The sequence below is a fragment of the Myodes glareolus genome, chromosome X (genome assembly GCF_982192425.1).
Source record: "Myodes glareolus chromosome X, mMyoGla1.1, whole genome shotgun sequence".
Lineage (NCBI taxonomy): Eukaryota > Metazoa > Chordata > Mammalia > Rodentia > Cricetidae > Myodes > Myodes glareolus.
Genome location: NC_142053.1, coordinates 20,626,891 through 20,647,129, shown reverse-complemented (window position 1 = coordinate 20,647,129; position 20,239 = coordinate 20,626,891). Strand labels below are relative to the sequence as shown.

The 20,239-nt window shown below is 38.7% G+C and overlaps 1 protein-coding gene across 3 annotated transcripts in view; it reads left to right on the top strand.

Moving 5' to 3' along the window:
- The window catches only part of LOC125410680 (P2R1A-PPP2R2A-interacting phosphatase regulator 1-like), a 71,654-nt gene that overhangs the window by 31,893 nt on the left and 19,522 nt on the right, over positions 1 to 20,239 (top strand). For 2 of the 3 annotated variants that reach the window (XM_087902512.1, XM_048450317.3), the window contains exons 7-8: positions 3,499 to 3,591; positions 9,399 to 9,491. In XM_087902512.1, the coding sequence (XP_087758638.1) occupies positions 3,499 to 3,591; positions 9,399 to 9,491 (186 nt within the window). Of the gene's footprint in view, positions 1 to 3,498; positions 3,592 to 5,539; positions 5,590 to 9,398; positions 9,492 to 20,239 lie in introns of all 3 variants that reach the window. The other variant, XR_015736892.1, reaches the window with a different exon arrangement.

Below are 20,239 nucleotides of genomic sequence, written 5' to 3'. Positions count from 1 at the left end.
ATTGCTCTCCCACTCCACCCCTCCCCTAACTTGACCATTCCATTCCTGTTCCCTCATGTTCTTATTCTCCTATCGCCTCCCATCTACTGCCCCCCTCATCCCCAGTTTACCCAGGAGATCTCATCTAATTCCCCTTCCCAGGGTGATCTATGTATCTCTCTTAGGGTTCTCCTTGTTACCTAGCTTCTCTGGAGCTGTGGTTTATAGTCTGGTTTTCCTTTGTTTATGAGTGAGTACATATCGTGTTTGTGTTTCTGGGTCTGGGTTACCTCACTCAGGATGATTTTTTTCTAGTTCCATTCATTTGCTTGCAAATTTCATGATGTCATTGTTTTCTACTGCTGAGTAATACTTGATTGTGTAAATGTGCCACATTTTATTTAGCCATTCTTCAGTTAAGGGGCATCTAGGTTGTTTTCGGGTTCTGAATATTATGAATAATGCTGCTATGAACATTGTTGAGAAAATGTCCTTGGGTATGATTGAGTATCCTTTGGGTATATGCCCAAGAGTCATATCACTAGGTCTTGAGGTAGATTGATAACAAATTTTCTGAGAAACTGCCATACTCATTTACAAAGTGGTTGTACAAGTTAGCACTCCCACCAGCAATGGATGAGCGTTCCCCTTACTCCACATCCTCTCCAACATAAGCTGTCCTAAGTGATTTTGATCTTAGCCATTCTGACAGTTGTAAGATGGTGTTTGGGGCTTGATGTATGATTTAAACTTTAGTATTGTTTCTTTCACATATGTGGGTGTCCTTATATTTGGAACATAGATGTTGAGAATTGAGACTTCATCTTAAAAGATTTTTCTTGTGATGAATATGAAATGTCCTTCTTCACCTCTTTTGATTACCCTTAATTTGAAGTCTATTTTGTTAGATATTAGGATAGCTACACCAGTTTGCATCTTAGGTCCATTTGGTTGGAAAGACTTTACCTAACCCTTTACTCTGAGGTAATGTCTGTCTTTGAGGTTGAGGCATGTTTCTTATATGCAGTAGAAGTATGAATCCTGTTTTCATATCCATTCTGTTAGCCTGTGTCTTTTTATAAGCAAATTCAGTCCATTGATATTAATATATATTAATGACCAGTTATTGTCAATTCCTACTATATTTTGGTGGTAATGTGTGTTTCCCTTCTTTGGAATCTGTTGGTGTGAATTGTCTATTGCCTGTGCTTTTATGGATGCTGTTAACTTCTTTGGGTTGCAGTTTTCCTTCTAGTGCTTTCTGTAGGACTGGATTTGTAGACAGGTATTGTTTAAATCTGAGTTTGTCATGGAATATCTTGTTTTCTTCATATATAGTGACTGAAAGTTTTGCTGGGTATAGTAGTCTGGGCTGGCATCCATGGTCTCTTAGAGTTTGCATCATATCTGTCCAGGACCTTCTGGCTTTCATTGTTTCCATTGAGAAGTCAGGCATAATTCTGAGAGGTCTGCCTTTATATGTTATTTGGCCTTTTTCCTTTGCAGCTCTTAACATTTTTTCTTTACATTTAGTGTCTTGATTATTATGTGGCAAGGGGACCTTTTGTTTTGGTCCTGTCTATTTGGTGTTCTGTAAGCTTCTTGTACTTTCATAGGCATTTTTTTCTTTAAGTTGGGAAAGTTTTCTTCTTTGATTTTGTTGAATACATTTTCTGTGCCATTGAGCTGGGATTCTTCTCCTTCTTCTATTCCTATTATTCCTAGGTTTGGTCCTTTCATGGCGTTCCAGTTTTCCTGGATGCTTTGTGTTATGACTTCGTTGGCTTTAATGTTTTCATTGACCAATGAATCTATTTCCTCTATAGTATCTTTAACTCCTGAGATTCTCTCATCCTTCCCTTACATTCTGTTGGTTATGCTTGCTTCTGTAGTTCCAGATTGTTTCCCAGATTTTTCATTTCCAGAATTTCCCCAGTTTGTATTTTCTTTATTGCCTCTATTTCAATTTTCAAGTCTTGAACTCTTTCCTTTGCTTGTCTGATTGCTTTTTCTTGGTTTTATTTGCTTTCTTTAAGAGATTTGTTGATTTCTTCCAGTTTGTCTTTTTCTTGATTTCTTTAAGGGAATTTTTCATTTCCTCTTTAAAGGTCTCTATCATCTTCACAAAGTTACTTGTAAGGTTATTTTCTTCTGCTTCTTCTATGCTGAGATTTTTCAGGTCTTGCTGTTGTGAAACTTCTAGATTCTGGTGCTGACATATTACTCTTTAGGTTGTTGATTATATTCTTGCACTGGTGTCTACCCATCTTTTCCTCCAGTCAGTGCAGGAGTGTCTGTGCCTCTTGGTCCTATTAGTACAGGCAGTGTGAGTCTCAGGCAGTTGCTGAGTTCACAGGTGATGGGTGGGTTTTGGGAGGTGGAGTGATGGGGGTGGTGGTGGAGAAGCTAGCTCATAGGAGCCTTTCCTGCTGACTGACTAGTGTGGCTGCAATGGGTGGGGGAGGGGTGTGGGGGGTGTGCTTTGGGGCCTAGGGCGTAGAGACTGGTCTGTCTAGCTGGGAGGCCAGCCACTCACCCCTTGGTCTAATCAGTGCAGGCGTTGTCTCTAGATTAGAGTGTTAAGGAGTGTGTTTACTGGGCTAATATGACCTTTATTTCAATAATTTATAATATCTCCACTAACAGTTTGAACAAACAGTCTTTAGTTGTGTTTGTTGCATGACTTTTACTCTTCTTTTCTGTGAACATCCATGACAAAGCAAGAGTTGAGCTGAAATTCAAGTAGGAGAGTCTGGTTAATGTCAATTTCCAGACTTAGAAGTCAGTAGATGAGGAAATCTTTTCCTTTGAAAGATGCCTCAGATGGGCACCTGGTACTCATTTGAGAGTAGCTTTTGAAGTCACTGGCTAGGTGAGTGCTGAGGAGCTGAGGAAACAACCTCTGGAGTCTTGCCCTTCTTTGGGCTTCAGTTTGTAAATGCTATTGGAGTTCCTTAACTGAGCAGATTCTAATTACTTTAAGTGTTGGCATGAGTGAATAAGAGAACCTGAGCTTTGGGAATTGGAAGAGAAACATACTATACAAGTTTAACTTGATTCCAGTTTTGGAAAAGAATGAATTTTAAAATCCCGAAATATGGGAGTAACACTATGCAGGAAAGAACCAAAAACAATTTAGTGAGAATTACGATACAAATGAAATATCAGGCACAAATATGTATGTTCGTTTATAGTTTTCAGGTCCAACCATAAGGAAAACATTAGTTTTAGGGCCTGAGTATATTGTATATGTTGTTCAATATTGAGTGTTCACAATGCTTTTTTGGGGGACTAAGTAAACACCTTAATGACCAAGTGGTTTTCTCCTCCAAAAGATCAAGAGTGCTCTTACTTTATCGACATGATTCTTGGGTTCCCCACTGATTTTGTACTAAGAGCCCCTCACTGTAGCACTGTGATCCTGTACTAAGTACGCCCCTACTCATCAACAGGCATTTCTCCCAAGGGCTTGAATAGCATGTGGCTGGTGCTGCAATTGTACACTTCTTCTTTACACAGAATAACACCGCCACCATGCAGCCATCTGTTATAAGGAGCATCAAACAAATGTCAATCTCTCCAGTGACTTCTTTCACCAAGGAACCTGGGAAGGTAAGAAAAGAGTGCTTAAAAGCCTATGTCCCTTGAAATGTTAATGGATACTAATGGTCACCCACTCAAGTCTTTAGGGGAATATATATGACTGTATATAACCGATTCTGTGGGATCATTTTCCTGTCAAGCATGCCTGTAGTCTCAGTACTCAGAAGACTGATGTAGGAAGATCTCAAGTATGAGGCCAGCTTGGGTTACATAGTGAGACTATTTTAAACACAAACATAAAGTGACCTGTGAAATATTTTACCCTCTTTTTCATTTCTTAAACATGTTATTTGCTCCCAACTAAATTCATCTGCTTTTAAATATATAGTTGAATGAATTTTGGAATCACATACAATTCTATAATTACAGTCATAGTAAAGATAGTGGTCCTCATGCTACTTCCCTTGTGATGTTTTCTACTCAGCCTTCTCCCATCATCCCAGCATACCCTAGAAAGCCACTGAGAATAGTAGTGATTTTAAACTCTCTATTCAAATTTGGTTTTAACAGGGATTTTTCTCCATCCTTGCAAATGTGTGTGAATTGCAGTGGTTTGCCTTCAAGCCTTATTCACAGGTCCATGAGATGGTTTCAGCTTTTTTTTTTTGTTATTGCTTCTATTTTGTTTTGTTTGATCAGACAAGGTCTTTCTCCCTAGCTCAGGTCAGATTTGGACTTGTGATGATTTTCCTGTCTCGGGCCAAGTACTGGGATTGCAGGTGTGAAACACCATGGTAACTCATATGTGACCATTTTCTTTTTTCTTCTTTCTTTTAAATTCTTCCTTCCTTCCTTCCTTCCTTCCTTCCTTCCTTCCTTCCTTCCTTCCTTCTTTCTTTTCCTTTTTTTTTAAAGCTGGAACTCAGTGTCTTGTGCATACTAGTCCAACAATCTACCAATAAACTATATCCTTGGCCTTCATTTTACCGTTTGAGACAGGCTGTTGATAAATTGCCCCCCCCCTGTAGCCTTGAACTCACTGTGTCTGTCAGATTGACCTTGAATTTGCCATCCTCCTGGTTTGGCTCCTGAATAACAAGGATTGTAGGCTTGCCCTATCAGACTAAGTGACAATATTTCTATTTAAGTTCATGTTGTCTGAAAATACTAAATTGCTTGTAAAATAAATTTCTTTTACAATGCTGGGCATAAAACTCGGGGTCTCATGCGTGCAGGACAAGCGCTCTATCTCTGAACTTATCTCAGGCCCCCAAGTTAGTATTCCGGTAGCTTAAAGGAAAGTAGAGTTTCAAGTTCTGTAAAAATGAAGTTACTTTGTTTTAGTGAAACTAAAATATCATTTGTTTTAATTTATCATTTTATATACCGAAAATAAAAATCCAGTGACCAAGTGGTGAATTCGGCAAACCGCTAACCCTGCTTTGACCATAATTTTTCTCTGACCAAGTTCGAACTTATTCATAAGTATCTATAGCACTTTATTTGTTTACATAAAAACGATCTCATGTAGTCCAGGCTATCCTCAAACTTAATTTGTAGCAGGGGATAACCTTACATTTTTGATCTTTCAGCCTCCACCTCCTAAGTACTGGAATTACAGGTGCGCCACATCATATCTAGTCTACACAGTGCTGGGGCCTATACCCAGAGCCTCTAACATCTGGCTAAAACACTCTGGCAACTGACTGACATCCTCAGCTTTCTAAAATACTTGAAAGAAAATATCTCTGGGGCTCTTCAGTTTAGTGGCAGTGCTCCACAGTGCTTGACTAGCGTGCAAGAGGTCATGGGTTCCATCCCCAGCACTGCAAGAACTTTGATTTTTAATCTTATTTCATATTAATATTTAGAGAAGGGCAATGCTGTGATGTGATATTATATAGTATACAGAGTTCTCATTAGTACATAGACTTAAATGTTTATAATGAAATCACAATTGATTTTGCTTAAAAGTTTTCTTGTAATAATCATGATGACTTTATTTTGGAATTCACAGGACCATTAGAACTGTTAGACCAAGTATTCTGGAAACATCAAAAAGGAAAGGTACCTTTACATTCTGGTAGAAATAAATATAACTTTGAATTATTTTGTAAAATTAGCTAATATCAAATGTTATTTAAATTTTTTTCTTTTAACTTGGTTATTGTTATTGTTTTTATTCTTTTAGACCATAGTCTCACTGTGTAGCTCTGGCTGGCCTGGAATTTAGTATGGAGACCAGGCTGGCTTCCGACTGAGATCCACCTGCCATTGCCTCCCAAATGCTGGAATTAAAAGTGTTTGCCACCAAACCTGACTACAAACTTTTTTAAATTTTAAATGTTTAATTTTTTGGAAGTTCATCCCTGAGAGGACTATATTTACATACTTTCTACCTCTCCCTCTCCTTCTGTGTATGTATCTGTGTGGAAGTATATGCCTGTGACCGCTGTCCTCAGAGGCAAGAAGAGAATACCAGGTCCATGGAGCTGGAGTCACAGGTGCTCGTGAGTGGCCTGGCATGGTGCCAGAACTGAGCTCTGACCCTCCGCGAGTGCATGGCGTGCTCTTAAATGCCGAGCATTGCTCTAACCTTCAAAAATTGTTTGCAAAGCATTTATTTTTAAAATATGTTTGATAAGTCACTAGAGGTCTTTCATTTTTCCCAACAGAAATATATTTAAAGGCATATTGAAAATTGTAGACTTCTCCATAATTGTGAATTGGAGAATGTAATTAAATATTCAGCTCAGCACACAGCACACTTTCCAGTGTTAATCTCGCTAAGCTATGTTCTTCTTTTGTAAATACAACTACTGAACTACATGTTTATACAAAGTTTAACTACTGTTGATGGGAGAAAGGGTAAATAGGAAGGAAATGAACATTGTGCTTGTGAAAATCAATTAAGGTAAAGAAAGAGAAGAAAAATATAGGGAGAAGGTTGGCATATATCACAATGGTTTATGTATTTTAGAATAGTTAATGACATTCTTCCTGACAATGTACCCAACTCAGATGTGCTTTTTATATTCTAAGAACAAGACTAGGTAAAATCTGGCTGTGCATGGTGCCTGTATGCCTATAACCTCAGCCTTTTGGAGGTAGAAGCAGGAGGGTGTGGATTTCAAGGTCATCCTCAGCTAGATAACAAATTTGACGCCACCCTTGGCTACTGAATGAGATATTTTCTCAAAAAGAGAGAAATATTCAAATATGCCAACAGTCTAAGAATTCTTTGAAAGTTAGTTACACACAAAATATTTTATTACATGGTGACTTTTTCTTAGAATTTTATGAGATTACAATTTTCCTTAGGGTCTAGCAGTACCATTGAGCTGTAGAACCCTGGCCTATCATGCATGAGGCTCTGGGTTCAATACTCAGCACTTCATAAACTTGTTTGGGTTTGCTGCTCTAGCAGACAACTGTCTTATTTATTTGTGTATCCCTAAGTAAATTCCAAAGTGAACCCTGCATATATATAGTGTGTATGTTAAGTCAGACTCTCTCAGGCACGTGCTATACAAATCTGATCAAAATTAATTTGGTCATTGGTGATCAAACTCAAGCAGGTAAGTTGAAATCTAATCTCATTAGTGTATTTTGAAATATTAATATTTAACTAGGAAACAACCTCTGTCTGATTTGGAGCCCTTCAAGATAAATGAAATACAAGGAAAGATGATATAAAAATCAAAAAGAAGGCTCTGGTTGGGGAAACTGTTAAAAAGAATGAGGACGTTGGAAAGTACAAGAGCAGGAGATTAAGATTGGTCTCTCAAGTGTGTGTGATAAGCAGCAATTCATTCCCCGAGGGTAATCAAGAGCAGACAAGGCTTCAATTGGCAAGTCCAAGAAATTTGAAGAAACTAGACTGCTGTAAAATACTACTTTTAAACTAATGCTAGGATTACAAAAGCATATTTCACATTTTCTTTTTATGAGGAATGCATTTTTGTTTTCCATGTTTCACAGTTAAGTTAAAAGGGAGAAACGGGTCATTCTTCTATAGCAGTATAAGCATTGTCTAGCAAGGAACAGGATGAGGCAGTTCTTTAGTGCTGAAGGAGCTGTGGGTTCATGGTAAGAGGGTCTATTGAATCTCTAGCTCACGGGCACTTTTGTTGTGTTGCTGAGAATTGAATCCAGGGCCTTTCGAATGCTAGGCAAATACTCTACCCTGCACAATACGTCTAGCCCTTCTTGGGACATTTTGAAGTGGTAGCCTTAATGATTTATCATTCCCATGTAGTCGACTTGAGATGGTATGGACACTAGGATCAGTTTTTCTCATGGGACAATACTGTTATAAGAATGTAAACTGCAAAAATTAATACTTACATCAAGGTAATGACTGTAGCAGCTCTGCTTTTACCTATGTATAAATTGGATTAAACATGGGGCTTCACCTATACTAGGCAAATGCCCTGCCACAGAGTTAGACCCCCGGTCTAGCAGTGTTATTCTTTCCAGTCAAATGCTTCTGGTCAGTATTTTAAAACATGTTTATGCTGTTCATTTTGTGCTATAAGAGAACTCATCTAGTTATAATATATATTTAGAAAATTAAGCTAAGTATAATGACACATGTTTATAATCCAAGATTGCCTGGCCTACAGAGTGAGTTCTGGCTAGATTGGGCTACAGAGTGAACTCACTCTCAAAATGAATGAATGAATGAATGAAAAAATAAATAGTCATGTTATAGTTCTTGGTTAATACTAGCATGGTACTTTCTTAAAAATAAATCATTTTGTTCTAATTAACTCACAATATAAAATAAACAAAGCCAAACAATACCAACATCATGTAGCTAGTTTAAGGAAAGCACTTGGCTTGGGTTTCTATTGCTGTGAAGAGACATCTTGACCATAGCAGCTCTTACAAAGAAACCATTTTTGAGATGGTGGATTACAATTTCAGAGGTTCAGTCCATTGTCATCATGACAGGGAGCAGGGCAACATGCAGGCAAATGTGCTAGCAACAGGAAATCAACTGACTGTCACATTGAGGGAAGCCTGAGAAAAAGAGACCTCAAACCCACCCCCACAGTGACACTCTTCCTCCAACAAGGCCACACCTCCAAAGAGTGCCAATGCCCTAGGGGACCATTTTCTTTCCAACCACCACAGCACTCAAACACTTGCCAAGTCCCAAACTTTAAACACAGTCAAAAATGGCCATTCTGAAGAATTGGTGCTGTGCTCGAGGATTGACGCTTTCACTACCAATTATCTTTTTATTCCCTATCTACCACAGAAAGAGAAACTACGAAGGCATGGCAACTTTAGAATCTAGCTTTATATCTGCTTTCGTAAGTCATGCGCCCAGAGTTTGCTGGCTCCATTCTTTCTCATCACCTCATAGTGTCCGTTCTTGGACTTCTTTCTAGATAGTATACTTTATACACACTTACACCTGCTCAGATGTACACATCTGTACCTTATAGCCAAGTAGACATATATAAGGGAGAATACATGCTTTTCGTTTGTTTGTTTGGAGTCTCAGTCACCTCGCTTAACATACTTCCCAAGTCCATCTATTTTAATGAAGATACCATGGTTTCACTTTTACTTCCAGCTGAATAATACATTGTGTTAGTTATATACCATAGTTTCATTATCCATTAAAATGGCAGCTGTTTTTTTTAAGTAATGAAATAGCTCACTCTGAAGCCCGCACTGGTCTGAAAATCATGACATGGCTTGTGCTGCAACCTCTGGTGTGAGCCACCATGTCTGGTGTCAAATTTGCCTTTCTATTAACATGTTCGTGTTTGACAAGTCAATAGCAATGAACAAGCATTACTCTCACAATTCAAATGACATTACATAAGACATGTCTGTCCTGACCTACTGTTTTGTCATAGGTAAAATGGAGCTTGAAGATCAGCCAAGTAAAATTTGCAAGTATTACCATCTTACAATCTCCTCAATCCTCCCAGCTGTCAACAAAATGTTTAGTGAGTATTAACATGGGAGTTATAAACAACTGATTATTGGACACTTTTCACTTTGTTTTAAAGTGTCCTGTGACAACTGGATATATTCTGAAATACAATACATTATTATATTTAAAAGTTACAAAGTACTATTACAAATGGGTGCTATCAACTTTTGTTCATTTCTCTGGCATGAGTATTTTTAATGTTTGATGGATACACTTTTAGGAGGGTTGCATCGGCATTTGGTTAAGAAGTTTAGAGAAACATAAAAATGCATACTTGGATCTAGGACTATATGTAGTTCAGTGGCTAAGAACATGGTGAGTGTGCATGAGGCCTCAGGTTCAATGCTCACTACCGCACAAAAAAAACTGGGCTGGTAATGTAGCTCAGTTGGAAGAGTGCTTGCCTAGCAAGCACGAGACCCTGAACCACATAAACCAGCATGAGCAGTGTCCACCCGTGATCCCAGTACTTCAAGATAAACCTCATCTACATAGGAAATTCAAGGCAAGCCTGGGATACATGAAAGTCTGACTCAAAATTACCAAACCCAAAACTACAGTTGGTAGAGAATTTTAATAAAAAGCATGCCTCACAAAGTGTGCTTTACTTGTATAAAGAGAAATAGAAGGAATATGTTGATTTTCCTCATACTGCTCTCGTGAAACTGTTTTTATGACTAGTTATAACTGCTATTTGCATCATGGATTGTGTGTTCTGTGCACATAAAGCAGTGTTTCTTGAATGCTATAACATGAGTAGCTTGTCCTTCTAATCCAGACACTTGCACTCTCGATGGAAATAGCAGTGGGACTGGATCTTCTTTCTCCTTCTCCTTCTTTCTTTTTGAGGTTTTTGGGGACAGGAGTTTTCTTTGTAACAGGCCAAGCTCTTGCTCATGCATGTTAAAGTCTGTAATTGATATCCACATGTGTTCCCCATTCTCTTCTCTAGTTTATCATTATCACTATTATTATTAGTAAACATTCATTTGAACAGGTTTATTTATTTATTTATTTATTTTTGGTTTTTCAAGACAGGGTTTCTCTGTAGCTTTGGAGCCTGTCCTGGAACTGGTAGACTAGGTTGGCCTTGAACTCACAGAGGTCTTTCTGCCTCTTGAGTGCTGGGATTAAAGGCGTGTGCCACCACTGCCAGGCTAGTTAGACCATATTCTAACATACCTGCTAAAAGAAGCCCTCACCATCCATTACTTTCTGATACTAACTCTCTAATTACTTCTAGTAGATTTCTGCTAAATGATTTATATAGTTCAAGATTTTCTCCCATATGGTGGGGGAGGGGAGTAGAGATCAATAATGTGAGATCAATAACGAATTGTATAGTAGAATGCAGACTATCTCCTATTTGCCATTTTTTTTCAGTTTCCCAATATTCCGCTTTTCTATAGCGCTTGCATGCTTGATTCCTGTGCTCTTAAATTTATTGCAGTAATACTTTATGTTTTTCCAAATAAAAACTATGCTGAAGATCCAGTCATATAGCTCTAAGGTATCAGTACATAGAAAACTTTTCTCCTTAATTTTTAGCTTGTTTGTTTGAAGCAAGGTCTCCGGTAGCCCAGGGTGGCCTTCATGCTTCCTGCCTCCACCTCTCAGTTGCTATGATTACAGGCATGCTCCAACACTCTCCAGCTACCCCTTGAGTTTTGCTTATTTTATTTGATTTTGTGTGACTGGAGACAACCCAGGTTTTGCACATGCTAGGGGGTAACTCTATACCAAGTTCCATTCCTAGTACCTTGATTTTGTTTTAAGACATGAGATCTGAATTTACTTATGGGAACAAAAAATGAAATTATTGAACACATAAAAGTATAGGTTCTAATGAAGTATAATTATTCAATTAGCCACCAAGGCAAATACATTTTAGAATTGTGTGCTTAGATCTAGAAGTGCAGCTCAATAGTAAAACACTTGCCTAGCATGCTTGAGAACCTGTGTCTGATCTCCAGTACTGTAAAAAATTAGGTTCTTAATGGCCACACTAGTTTTAAATAACACTTTCAGTAATTGCTAGTCTCCGCTGAGGAAGGAAGCATCATCTATGAAAGCAATTTTGAAAATCAATGCAGTTAACTATACCACAGATCCAAGGACTGTGTATTTTGGGTGTTTAATTTGTTGAGAAGGTGTAGGAAGAGAAATAGTGAGATAAATAAAACCTAACTGAATAAAAAGAAAATAATAAGTAATTGGGGCTTCAGTGATTTTATATTGAACCTGATTAGCCCTGATCAACTTTGCATTCTAATTAAAGTGTGTGTCAGGGAGAGAATGCCAACAAATGTCACCTTTTTCATTTGTGTGAATTTTTTTGCTCATTCTCATGACTATTGTTCCTCACTTGGTTAAATACAGGCTTTAATACATTAGGACTTTTTGCAAAAAAAAAATCATGTTTACAGGTGTTTACTGAGTGTTTTGTATTTTTTAACCACCAATTATTTTCATTTTAAAAAATCTTGAAGAGCAGCTTGAGCGGTGGCTCAGCGGCTAAGAGCGCCTACCGCTCTTGTGCCAGAGGACCCGGGTTCGAGTCCCTTTGGCGCTAATAGTGATCGATTCATCAATAGATCAATACTAAATCGCTATCGATCGCTTATCAATAATCGGAAAAAAAAAGTTTTGCCGGGCAGTGGTGGCTTACGCCTTTAATCCCAGCACTCGGGAGGCAGAGGTAGGTGGATCTCTGTGAGTTCGAGGCCAGCCTGATCTACAGAGCTAGGTCTAGGACAGCCTCTAAAGCTACAGAGAAACCCTGTCTCGAAAAACCAAAAAAAAAAAAAAAACTTGAAGGCTTTTAAATAGGAATAAAATCATGTTAAAAGTTTCAAATCTAAAGTAAATGCTTTAAATAAGTTGATGTTCCTAGTAGCACTTTGAACAATGCGGATGTACCATCATGAAATGAAGCTAAGAGCATGTTTAAAATGTTTCAGCCAATGAAACAGAGAGTTGCCTTAAACATTAATGAACCCCGTTTTACCTTTGAATATAATTGAATGATAGGAATCTGATGTATGTAGGTGTGAGGAAGTGATTGTGCTGTTACTTTTGTTTGTTTATTATTATTTGAGACACCTTCTCACTTTGTGGTATAGGATGGCCTTGAACTCACAGCGAGCTACCTGTCTTAGCTTCGCAAGTGTTAGGGTTACAGGTATGAGGCACTATGCGCTGCTGTTAAGATATTTTCACCAGTGGCCCTGATCCATATGACTATCTTCACCTGTGATGCAACTGACATTTTGGTGTGTAGTACTGAAACTTGAACCAAGGGCCTTGCACAAACTAGGCAAGTGCGGCTCCCCTGAACTACATCTCCAGGCCTTCAGTTGAACATGGATAAGGTGTGTGATGTTGATAGTCCCCTGAAATGAGACAGTATTCTAGAAATTGGTGAAGGACAAGTGAACAAAATATTTTTATTGAGGTTACTATATTTATTCATGAAGATGTAGGCAACAACAAGCCGAAAGGGTCTCATGTGCCATTGGTGATTTAGCCAAAAAGAATTTTGCCAGCACCCTGGAGGCAAAGGCAGTTGGAGCTCTGTAAGTTCTAGGCCAACATGGTCTACAGAGTGAGTTCCTGGGCAGCCAGGGCTACACGGAGAAACCCTGTCATGAAAAACAAAAGGAAAAAGAAAATGAATTTTGCAATAAAAAAGCTGATATATTCAAGTATAAAGACTCATGATGAAGGTGAATAATGGGGACTGACAAGCCAAGTCTGGGGGCACACACCTGTAACCCCAGCACTCGGGAGATGGAGATAGGAAGTTTAAGAATTCAAGACCATCATATGACCATGTAGTAAGTTTAAGGCCAGTGTGGGCTATGTGAGTCCAGGATAAGCTTGCAGTCCTGATCTTCCTGCATCTTCTTCCCATGTACTGGGAATCTAGGTATCACCACCATGTCTGGCTAGTAATCATAAATTCAATTTATTAATACAGTGAGTTTTCTTATTTAATCTCAGTGAGTCATTCAAGTAAATATAGATTGCTATCCATTTATAAAGTTATGAGTAAGATAAGAACTTAATTGAATACATATTTTAGGCTTAAACAGTATGCTTTGAAATATTTGAGAGCGAGGCTGAGCTACATCCCCTGCTTCTATTTTATACTTTTACTAGTGTGTCTCACAGCACACAGATAGGTTGTGACATCTGTTGACACGTTGACTATTAGGGCTGATTCAGATAATCTAGCTAAATATATGTACACTTCCTCCCTCCCTGCTCCTATATGGCCCTCTTGAAGCTGTGTGCTTGGACAGAGAGTATGGCCTTCCCCTACCGAGGAGGACACAATCTTTAGTCATGAGTATGCAAACAGCTGTTTCACCCTGCTAGAGTCCACACATGTTCTACACACACATACATGCACATACAGACGCAAGGGGAGAGGGAGGAAGGGGTGGAGAGAGGGAGGGAGAGATCCCAAAATGATGGAAAATGAGACCACTACTCAAATAAAGAACATTTTCTGCCAGCCAATAACAACTATCTCAATAACTTTTTCTCACCTCAGGGGAATACATTGTACCTGTTTCATTTCTTTGGGGGTTTCATTTAATTTTTTGGGGGTCATATAAGACTGGGTTTGCCATGTAACCTTGCACTCTTGATTCTCTTGCCTTGGTCTTCTAGGCACTGGTATGTAGTCTTGTGACGCATAGCCAGCCAGTTTTAACTGGTTTGTACACAAGGATGCCACAACTCATTGTAATATGCTGAGTCAAAGATAACGTAGTTGGTGCTCCGTTCTCTTTCTTTTTAAGTTTGTACACTGAAGAATATTTATTTCTTCTCCCTTTGCCCTCCCTCTCTCATGCAGCCCAGGCTGGCCCTAAACTCACTATGTAGTTGAGGCTAACACTGATTCTCCTACCTGCACCTTCTCATCCCTTAAATGAGTTTTCATTTGTTGATTTTCACAGTAGAGCAATTGTAACCTTTAAACCATGTTTTGTGTTTGTTTTTTAAAAGTTGTACTAAGAAGGGTTTATTTCTTTTGCCATCCTAACTGAATTCTTTGTCATCCCAAGAACAGTCATATTAATTCCCCACAGTGACGTGGCCTAGGGATAGTATGACAATGCATTGGAAGCCAGTTGACTGAAAACCATGTAAGTGAGGGGGACAAGCGAAGATAATAAAGGGGATGGAAATATCAATATACACTTCACATATGTTTGAAAATGTTACAGCAAACTCATTGTTTCGTGTAATTAACACTCACTAGTAAGAAGTATAAAACAGGAGCAGGGGACATAGCTCAGCCTCGCTCTCAAATATTTCAAAGCATAATGTTTAAGCCTAAAATATGTGTTAAATTAAGTTCTTATCTTACTCATAACTTTATAAACGGATGGCAATCTATATTTACTGAATGACTCACTGAAATTAAAGAAGAAAACTCACTGCGTGAAGAAGTTGAATTTATGATGACTAGCCAGGCATAGTGGCGCATGCCTAGGTTTCCAGTACTTGGAAACTAGATGTAGGAAGATCAGAACCACAAGTTCATCCTTGGCTACATCTAAAGTTTGAGGAATGCCTAAGCTACTGAAACCCTGCCTCACAACAACAACAACAAACAACAAAATTTGTGATAATTAAATCAACCAAAGTAGCAATTTTGAATATTTTCAACAAATACTTGACGACTTTCTGTGAGTAATTTCTGTACTAAAAATTGTAGAATATACAAGGAAGCTTGAAATACCACCCCTACCTTCAAGTGAGAAGTACAAATTATTAAGGATGTGAGGCAGGCTATGATAACGTGACTTCAGATATATGTATGAAAGGGTTTTTATTCAAAGGCAGCATAGAAGGGATGTGTTGGAGTCAAGTGTGGTGTTCACCTGTAATCCTAGCACTCAGGAGGCTAAAGCGGTAATGTTGCTGCAAGATCAAGGCCAGCCTGGGCTATATAGTGAGACCCAGTCTCAAAAACAACACAAAAAAGGTGGTGGGGAGGAAAGGTATAATATTATTATAACTCGTTTCTAGAAAGCTAGGATCATGTGTATAGACTGTGCAAGGATTTGATAGAGGGATGGGGTGGAATTTATTGGATTGTTGGACTCATAGACTCTTTAGAATCTATTTTTCATTCAGAGTCTCACCACCCTCCTGTCTCAGTCTCCTGAGTGTGTGATTATAGGCTTGTGTCACTGCATTCAGCTACTCTTAAAATTAAGGGATTTTTGGAATTTTTAATCTCTCAATAAAGGAACTTTTGTAAGAATTCCAGGCAGATACTAAGTATAGCGGTGCATGCCTAGAATGCAGTGCTCTAGAGAGTGAAGCAGGAGGCTAGAGAGGCCAGCCTAAGCAACACAAAAAGGCCCTGCAGAGATAGAAAGAAGGACAGAGAGAGAGAGAGAGAGAGAGAGAGAGAGAGAGAGAGAGAGAGAGAGAGAGAGAAGTGGCACATGACTGAAATCCCAGCACTCTAAAGGTAAAGGCAGAAGGATGAGGAGCTCAAGCTAGTTAGAGGGCTACATGAGACTCTTTAAATAGGCATCAAAACAAAACAGAGATGAAAACAAAAGAAAAACCAAACCAAATTAAACAAACCAATTAACAACAAGAAACATCCAAAGAATTCTAGAAGATTATCTTTCAGTTACAATTTGAAATCTTATAATGAGCCAGCTGTCACAACAGCTAGCTCTCTTGCTAAACAACGCTCACAGTTAGAAATCTCCTACCTTAAGAACTGAGGATTGGAGTTTTAGCTGGGTGGCTTGTTTCATTGGCTCCTTAGAACTGAAGTAAATCAAGTAAGCTATTAAAAGCACACGAGTTAAGATTCTAATCTGCATTAATCTTTGTCCCTGCTCCTTGAATTATTAGTACTCCCACAACAGGATATATTTAATCTCATCGCCTAAATGAAAAATTTTAATTCACCTCGAAGCAACTATATATAAATGAATGATGAAAATGCATCTATGGTATTGGATATCTATGGGGGGAAACTAATTATGATTCCCCTCGAGTGTTTTAAATTACTTTAAAATCTTCAAAGTTGCGCTTGAAAATTCTATTATAGAGATAAATTTTGTTGTCACATAGTTGAAACTGTGCATTGAGAAAAGACCAGAAAGCCATATGAATGCCCCTAAAAGATAGCTTATTTCCTAGGGAGCCTCTGATTTTAAAAAAAAATCAGGGATGGCTGTAAGCCCAGCCCTGGGGAGGCTGAGGCAGAAGACTACTCAAGATCAAGGTCAGCTTGCCCTCCACAGTGAGTCCAGGACTCTCTGGGTCACATATTGAGATTCTATCTCAAACAAAGTCAACAGAATTGATTTTAAAAGCCTGCAATATGTAGGTATAGAGATTCATCATCCATCATATAGAAATCTTGGAAATGTGCTCCATGTTTAATAGTAGGAAACTTAATGACCATGGTCTCTCAGAAATAAGGCATTAAATGAATGATGTTACTATGTGGATCCAAATGAATTGACCAATAGCCACTTGTATACAATTTGGAAATCTCTGTGACCCTACAGATTTTAAAGGAAACTAGTAACAAAGATCCTTTTGAGAGGAAAGATCAGCCTATATTTTTTGAGACAGGGTCTCAACGTGTATATAGCACCAGCTAACCTAACACTCGCTTTGTAGACCAGGCTGACCTTCAACTCATAGAGATTCACCTACTTCTTCTGATTTCTGTGTGCTTGGATTAAAAGCCTGCATCTCCACACCAAGCCCAGACTGTAGTCTTTATATTTTATTTTATGTTTATTAGTGTTTTGCCTGTGTGTATGGATATTCTCTAAATCCATTCTTGGTACCTGAGAGGCTGGAAGGTGTTACATTTCCTGGAACTGGAATTACAAGTGGTTATGAGCCAACCTTGTAGGTGCTAGTAACTGAACCCAGATCTTCTGTAAGAGCAGCAAGAGCTCCTAACTTCTGAGACATCTCTTGCCTCCAGACTGTATTCTTAATGTATGCTTAATACAATAGTCATGAGTTTTGTAGCTCAAGTTCTGTTCAGGAGTCTGAGTGACCTTGAACAAGTCATTCAGCTGTCTGGACTTCAGGTGTTTGATCTGTAAAATAGAGTTGGACTGGACATTTATGAGGTCCCTTCTGCCTCTTCAATTTTTATTGAGTCTGGGAAAATATCTTCCTCTGTCTTTGCCAGAGTGACAGCAAAAGTTGTGGTAGCACGAAATTTCAGAACACTTAAAAATATTTGGGAAATTAGACAGCTTTGGTGTGAATATTTTTATTCTTCTTGGCAACAGGAAACTAATTTTGTTCAGCCTCATCAATAGTTGCCTCTAGTCCCTAAATTATGCATGATTTATGATGAAATACGGAGAGCTAATTTCCCCCTGGTTTCTTGTTTTGTGTGAATAAATGATCCTCTTAGGCTCCCCTTATTAATAACAAGTTCCAACGGACAGAGCGCGCACCATAACATTTCCTTTGTACTGTAAGTACAGCTTGAGAAAACAAAATACAAGTTATGCTTGGTGTGTTTGTTCCAGAGAATCAGGAAAGCCATGGCCCAAAGTGCCGTCAGCTATAAAAACGCTGTCCTGATATGCATTGGGAAGTGCTTGACTAACACTAAAGAGGAAGCTACCAGCAAATGAGCCTTTGCTTTTCCTCAATAATTACCGTACGGCTAGAAGAAAAGCCCTCTAAGGTCAATTTAGTTTATTTCTTGGCATGGGCCTTTGCTTGGTAAGTCTCCATTAAACACAAATAAAAAAGGACACACTTGAAAGTTGCAAACAGCTGGCTTGTGACTGTGCTGAGGAAGGAAATACTTAAAAAAATGTCATTATCCAGCAAAGGAACCTAGTTATACTTTCCTTTTCCAGTGGCGCGCTTCTGTAAGAAGGGTTTGGTTTGCTGCCGTAACTAGACCTGTCAGAAGCTCCTCAGGGGTTTACACCACGTCCTGCTCTCTGGTCCTCTTCCTGGGTGAGTGAGAAAGGAAAGGACTAGGGCCAGCATGTCAAAGGCGGTTCAAACTAAACCGCCACTCAGCTTGCTTTGGAATCCATTCCCACGCCTGTTATTAGCAGAGAAGTTTTTCAAATGCTAATAAAATGCGAAGCTGTTGGGAATCTGAGGAAAGTGGCTTTCAAATTCACTGTGCTGGGTTCCTAATGCTCTTTCTGGTGGAAGCTTGCTATTGCTCAAAACTATTCAAACAGTGAACAGTTTTTCCAGTTTCTCCTCCTCCTTCTCCACCCCCTCCCTCCCCATGCTCCACTCCTCCACTCCCTCTCTATCCTCCTGCTGGTGCAGACAAGAAAACTCAAGGAGTCTCACACCCGGGAAAGTGTTCTACGCAGTGTACATCACTTCCTCTCTTTCCTCTCCAATACAGCAAATCTAGATTTTTCTTAGGGAAAAATATGAGGCTAAGGCTGAGGATGTAGCTCAGTTGGCAGGGAACTTGCCTGGCATATAGAAGTCTTAAGTTCAGTCCCCAGCACTATATAAATATAAACAGAGTGGTGCATTCCTCTAATTCTAGCACCTGGAAGATGATGTAGATAATCAGAAATTCAAGGTCATGTTTTGCTATGTGTTGAGTTTAAGGCCAGTTTGGGATACATGAGAAGCTGTCTCAAAAAACAAAAATATGGTATGGTTTGAAAAGCATATTCATTATAATATTATTTGGGGTTTTTTTGTTTGTTTTCTTTCTTTCTTTTGAGATAAGGTTTCTCTGTGTAGGCCTGGCTGTCCTGGAACTAGCTCTGTAGATCAGGCTGGCCTCCGACTCACATAGATCCATCTGCCTGCCTCATGAGTTCAAGGCATGCACCACCACTGCTCAGATCATTATGATATTATTATTTGTAAATGTGAAATAAATGGAAGCTTATTGCCTTCAAGGTAAGATGTTGGATCTCTGTATTGGAGTGTTAAAAAAAAAAGTTGGTGGCTGGAGGCTACCCAGGCATAGCAGCAAATTCCTTTCCTCTAATCTTCTCCTGGGTTTATTTCAAAAGTACCACCTGGAGATCGTTCAGCTGGCTGTGGTAGCACAGGTAACAGTTGCGAGGTAGGAAGATAGGAATTCAAGATTATCCTTGCAACACTGCAGCAAGTTTGAGGTCAGGCTGAAGTTTCTGAGCCTTCGAAAATAAATAAATAAATAAGCAAGCAAACAAACAAAAAACAAAACCTCAAACAAACCAAAATTAAACTAAACAAGAAACAAATGGCGTGCTGGAGCAACTGAAAAAAATCTATATTCAAATAATGATGGCTGGCTAGGCAAACTAATTGAGTCTTGATACAAATGACAGCATGGATGGATCTTGAAATGGTATATTAAGTGAAATAAATCAGACACAAAGGTCAAATGTTAAATAATTTTACTTATATTAAATAATTCAAATAAACATATTAATAATAGCAGAAGGTAGATTAGATTAGAGGTTACCAGTGGCTGGGAAGGGGATATAGGAAGTTATTCTCGATGAGTACAGTTTCTGCTTGGGGATAATAGAAATGATTCAGAAATAGATAGTACTGTTGGTCATACAACGTTGTAAATGTAATTAGTATTGTACTTAAAATGGCTAGTAAGTTTTAGGTAAAAAAAATAAAACCAACAAAATGAAAACTGGTGTCTAACACTGGAGTCAATTAGTTTAGCATTTCTCTAGGTATGAAATGTGAATAAGTCAGTATTCCCGCAAATTAAGAAGAGGTCACCTAGGAAGAGTC